The 6,000-nt window shown below is 47.1% G+C and overlaps 1 protein-coding gene across 6 annotated transcripts in view; it reads left to right on the top strand.

The window, feature by feature from the left end:
• Positions 1 to 6,000, top strand: part of Dnah11 (dynein axonemal heavy chain 11) — a 324,204-nt gene that overhangs the window by 296,136 nt on the left and 22,068 nt on the right. For all 6 annotated transcript variants that reach the window (XM_050120839.1, XM_050120837.1, XM_050120838.1 and 3 more), the window contains one exon: positions 4,179 to 4,370. In XM_050120839.1, coding sequence (XP_049976796.1) covers positions 4,179 to 4,370 — 192 coding nt within the window. The remainder of the gene's footprint in view (positions 1 to 4,178; positions 4,371 to 6,000) is intronic.

Here is a 6,000-nt window from a genome sequence, read left to right as displayed (position 1 = left end):
TATGAACAAGTCCTTCGCTGTACCTGAAACTTGCGATTTTGTTAGGCCGACTAGCTAGCAGGTCTCTCACTGGCCCCGGTGGTAGCTCTTTGGCTAGGCCGACTGCCGAGCAAGCTCCTGTGATCCACATCTCTCCACTCTGCACTGCTGTGGTTCAGTACACATTATCAAGAGTCACAGCCTTTACATGGATGTTGGAGCTGTGAACTCGTGTCCTCCTGCTCTCACGGCGTGAAACCTTATCCACCAAGCTTTCTCCCTACCCGTAAATCTATCTTTGTAATCTTTCTTCTTAAACTAGAATTTACTTCCAAACTTTGGCATACACATTGGAGATGAATAAAGTTCATTTTATATTAGTATTTTGCTTCCTCAAGCATTTGAGACTGCTTCTGCAGATCTGATCACCCAGGGACCAAGGCGTCAAGAGAACCATTTCTTGCAGGATGCTTCCAGCCTACACCTCTTTCAGCTCAAAAGTATCCATCCACCTTTGAAGATTTTATAAAGGCTTGCTATTTGGGGTTCTTTTCACTCAAACGAACCATATTTTAGAGTGAGAGCTTAGATTTCCTTTTGTTCTGAGAAGTGTGCATGTAAAGTCAGAAGTCGAGTGCCAGTGACACACTTGTGTAAATACTGGTGCCTGTTGTCCGCCGGCAATCCCAACTGTGTATTTTTCTTTCCTTCCTTTTTCTTTTTTATTGTTTACTTTGTGTCTTCTTGACATGGTTTGTGTAGACTTGCCTTAACTTTCTGTGTAGCTGAGACACTGTTGAATTCTCTTTTCCTGCCTCTGCTACCAACCTGCTTAGATGCCAGGCCGCACCACCATGCCCTGTGTATGCTGTGCTGGGGATTAAATCCCAGGACTTTGCACAAGGTAGGCGAGCACTCACCAACTGAGCTGTACACCACCCTGGTTGTCTGTTTCCTGATATGTATTTGCTCATCAGTTAGTGTGTAAATGTACAACTGACTCAAAACTTCGGGTAGATAAACCCACTGTCAGCAATTACTGCTTCACTTTTTCTTCCTGTGACATGTGTGCCAGCAGAACAGCCAAATGGACTTTGGCTCATTTTTTTAACACTGAGGAAAAAACCAAGACATATGATAATAGACTGAATTACTGTGCCTAGTATAGTACCTTGGGTTTTATGTGATTAATGCAAGTAGCTACTTAGTGTCTTGTTAGATTATAGTTCTGATTTGAAATTTCAAATACAGTTTGTTTCTTAGAAATACCACACACTTAAAGGTAGCATTTTTACAGCCTCAAAAATTATATAGTGTATCTTATTTTACCATCTTTCTTTTCATTTGATGTGTAGTTGTGGAAAAGTTTATTTTTGGTAATCATACAGCACTTACCCCCAAATCACCTAAAAATGCCACATTCTTCTGGCTCTGAACTACATGGAGCCAGGCAATTCTAAAATTATATTTAGCAAAGCTAATTTTGCTGCAAGTATTATCAGCAGAAATGGAAGTCTTCCCTGGTGATGGCCCATAGCAACAAACCCAATCCAAATGAGAGGCCAGACATGGACTTCTCTCAGGATTCCTAAGTAGCCTTGGTATATGACCAAAGTGGTTAGGGCCATTGTCAATATGACCTGGCTATGGTTGAGCTTTCTATAGGAGTAGGCATGAGGGTGCAGCCTGGGCCCTGCTGCCCCCAAACACCTGGTCAAGGGACATTCTTTTTTTTTTTCTTTTTTTTTTATTTTATTGAGAATGGGAAAAAAAAGTTTCCGCCTCCTCCCAGCCTCCCATTTCCCTCCCCCTTCCCCCCCCTCTTCTTCCCCTCCCCCCCCTCCTCTCCCCCTCCCTTTCCAATCCAAAGAGCAGTCATGGTTCCCTGTCCTGTGGAAAGTCCAAGGACCTCCCCTCTCCGTTCATGTCTAGGAAGGTGAACATTCAAACTGGCTAGGCTCCCACCAAGCCGTATCATGAAGTAGGATCAAAACCCCTTGCCATTGACCTTGGCTTCTCATCAGTCCTCATTGTTCGCCATGATCAGAGAGTCCGGTTTTATCCCATGCTTTTTCAGTCACAGTCCAGCTGGCCTTGGTGAGCTCCCAATAGATCAGCCCCACTGTCTCAGTGGGTGGGTGCTCCCCCCCCCCCCGTGGTCCTGACATCCTTGCTCGTGTTCTCCCTCCATCTGCTCCTCATTGGGACCTTGGGAGCTCAGTCCAGTGCTCCAGTGTGGGTCTCTGTCTCTATCTCCATCCATCACCAGATGAAGGTTCTATGGTGATATGATAGATATTCGTCAGTATTGCTATAGGATAGGGTCATTTCAGGTTCCCTATCCTCAGGTTCCCAAGGGACTAACTGAGGACTTCGCCTTGGGCTCCTGGGAGCCACTCTAGGTTCAAGTCTCTTGCCAACACTAAGGTGGCTCCCTTAACTAAGATATGTGCTTAAGGGACATTCTTGAGTTCTCTGCAGGAAGGTGCAGCCTGGGCCCTGCTGCCCCCAAATACCTGGTAAGGGAATATTCTTGACTTCTCTTCCTTGCTTCCTGCATAGCACTGCTGAATTTGAGAATGGCTAAATACTTTTTGGTAACAGATCTGATGATGTCTATATCTGTATTTGACTGCTGCTGGGGGCCTAAGCCACGCAATGTGGCCTACTAGGATCCAGTCCCCCTCCCCCCCATGTACAGAAATCCTGCAGATCTGCTAGGATCCAGTCCCCCCAATGTACAGAAATCCTGCAGATCTACTAGAATCCAGTCCCCCCCCTGGTGTACAGACTTCCTGCAGATCTACTAGAATCCAGTCCCCCGGTGTACAGACCTCCTGCAGATCTACTAGGATCCAGTACCCCCCATGTACAGAGATCCTGAGATCTGGTGGACACCCTGAGCTCCTTATGCCACTCAGTCATCTCAACAACAATTCTTTCTCAGTTTGCTGGAAGGCCATGTGTCCTGGACTAATGAAAGTATGGATCAAATGGCTATTATAAAAAGCAGAACTGATGATTGAGCCACATGCTGGAGCTCTAGCGTGTGTGAGTGAGGTACTAGGTTTACAACTCCAACAGCACATAATAAAAGCACATACAGAATCTGATTATAGTGACTGCAACCGGATGGCGAGGCGCTCTCCCACACACGCCAGGATGGCCTGACATGTCATGCACGCACTCTGGTGACATGTGCTTGCACCGTACCTGCCTCGAGGGTGCTAGGGTTGTCTGGTCATCATTGTTCCTGCCCAAGAGAAAACGTGGTGATGACAATGCCTGTGCCGTACCTGACTCGCGGGTGCCAGGGTTGTCTGGTCATTGTTTCTAGACCGCCGTACCTGACTCAAGGGTGCCAGGGTTGTCTGGTCATCATTGTTCCTAGCCCAAGAGAAAACGTGGTGATGACAATGCCTGCACCGTACCTGACTCGCTGGTGCCAGAGTTGTCTGCTCATCATTGTTCCTAGCCCACAGAGAAAATGTGGTGCTGACAACAAACCATTTCCTTTTAAGCAAATGACATGGACGACAATTTATGCCAGTCATTTCTGCTCAAAATCTGCCAGCAAAACCTTGGTTGTGAGGCACCTGTGGCTTCAGAAGAGGCTTGGGAACCGTCTTTTAGGGGGTAACCATGTGCACAGATGATCTTAATCACCATGGGACTAGGAAGGATGGGGAGCTGGGACTCTAAATTACATCACACAATGTCTGCTCCTCTGTGGAGGAAAGGCTACCAGTCAGTACTGACATGGGTAAAATGAGAGGCCCCACGTTCTGGAGCATTTAGTCATTAAGTAGAGGAACAGACGGGGGCATTACTTAGTTGGGAGAATGCACAGAGGCCCGAGCTGATCCTCACAACCGCCTAAGCCTGGCGCAGTTGAACAGGCCTGGAATCTCAGCATCTGGGAGGTGGCGGCAGGAAGATCTAGAGTTCAAGGGTACCCATGCCTACATAGTGAGGTCCTTGCTAGCCTGGGATACATGAGACTGTCTCAAAAGAAAAGGTCTCCCTCTTACTTCAGCACATTGGCAACAGCCAAATCATTTCCACTTGTCCTGGACAGAGCTGTGACTGAAGCTCTAGCCTATCATTCTGAAGCCATCCCTCAGGTACTGAGAATGCAGGACGCTGCCCTTACGCACTGTGCAGACCGTGAATAAGCCATGTCTTGTCTTTCCTCCCAGGATACCCTTGAGATGTGTTCCAAGGATCAGGAGTTTAAAAGCATCCTCTTTTCTCTGTGCTACTTCCACGCCTGTGTGGCTGGGAGACTGAGGTTTGGCCCCCAGGGCTGGAGCCGAAGCTATCCTTTCAGTTCCGGAGACCTGACCATCTGCGCCAACATCCTTTACAACTACTTAGAGGCCAGCCCGAAAGTAAGCGCTGTGCTCGGATAACCCTTCCCAGGAGGGGCTGGCTCTGTCGGGCTTTGCAGGCTACCAGAATGAACCATAATTTCCGTTTTGAAGCTATTATTGAAATAGCCAACACTACATAGGCATTTTCTGCCAAGTGTGAAGATAAACCAGATTAAAGGTTTTCATAAGATAGGTCAAACCAGTTCTACCTCAATAGTTTAGGCAAAGGAAAATGTCCTTCATTATGTTAACGAAAACAGTGTTTACATGTGCATGTATGCTAGATTCATTAGGCAGGTAATGAAGCATTCGCACAAATGTAATTACATGCCGCAGTTCTGACAGCTCATAACACTGCATTAATAATCACCACAATTAGTTCTGATGATGGAAGCAATTTACAGTGCGTCACATGTATAAATAATGGTGCATTTCCTGCATATGTCATTATTATGTGTGAGGATGCCACCTTGTTGTGACTTTCTCGGTAATGTTCACCTTGATTTGAAGTTGAAGGTAGATGGATGGTCGAATCTGCGAACTTCCCCTGCAGATGGGAATGGCAATGCCTCATCAAGAACAGTTGTGTAAACTCTCGTAAACCAAATGATAGCACTGGAGATGAGAAGAACCATTAGCTCCTACGGCTCGAGCGAGCTTCATCTGCACAAGGGGAACTTTTCCCATTAAGTGGCATCTGTAGATATATTTGTCAAACCAATCAGAGCTGGAGCTAAGAGCCGCTCCGTCTGTGAAGTTTACAGACTTCCCATCCATGAGTCTAAGGAAGCCGTGGTTGGCTGTTCTCTTAGTAACCATGGTACAGGTTTTCCGTAGTGTTTTCTCGGGTGTTGGTGGCAGCTTGACTGCCATGACACCAGGCACACTTCCCCCAAGGAACAGATCCGGGATGTGTTATTTCAAAGTAAATGGGTCTTATATGTTTTGTGATCAGCTGTCCCTTTCTTTTTCCCTGTTTTGTTGTTTACCTTAGCATGTTTTATGCCAACTGTTGGACATAAAATGCAGCAGTGGTCTGGAGAGAGGACAGGTGGTGGTGAGGATCTAGGAGAAATGGAGGGAGAGGATGCTATAGTTGGAGTACTGTATGCGAGAAGAATAAAAAGAAAAACATTATTCTAACACTTTTGCAGGAAGAAATAGGCAAATTAATACTGCCATTAATGTCCTCTGTAACTGTCCATGAGTCTGGAACAGAAAGGCAGTGTTATGTCAGTGGAGCTTGGTACACAGTAGAGGTAGACTTGAGGGGGAAAGGGTAGCAGCAACTTGTGCATGCTTAACTGTCATGTGAGCATCACAGCGGCCAGCTGAGCCATCCTGTGACCTCCTGTCCTTCAGGTCACAGATGGTCACCTGAGCCGTCCTGTGACCTCCTGTCCTTCAGGTCACAGTGGCCAGCTGAGCCGTCCTGTGATCCACTGCCCTTCAGGTCACAGATGGTCACCTGAGCCGTGCTGTGATCCACTGCCCTTCAGGTCACAGATGGTCACCTGAGCCGTCCTGTGATCCACTGCCCTTCAGGTCACAGATGGTCACCTGAGCCGTCCTGTGAGCCACTGCCCTTCAGGTCACAGGTGGTCAGGTGAGCTGTACTCTCTGTGGGCACCAGGTCAACACAGCCTTA

Source organism: Alexandromys fortis, unplaced genomic scaffold, assembly GCF_014885135.2.
Source record: "Alexandromys fortis isolate MF-2015 unplaced genomic scaffold, M_Fortis_MF-2015_v1.1 scaffold_182, whole genome shotgun sequence".
In the NCBI taxonomy this organism is placed as follows: Eukaryota; Metazoa; Chordata; class Mammalia; order Rodentia; family Cricetidae; genus Alexandromys; species Alexandromys fortis.
This window is presented reverse-complemented; position numbering and strand designations above follow the sequence as displayed.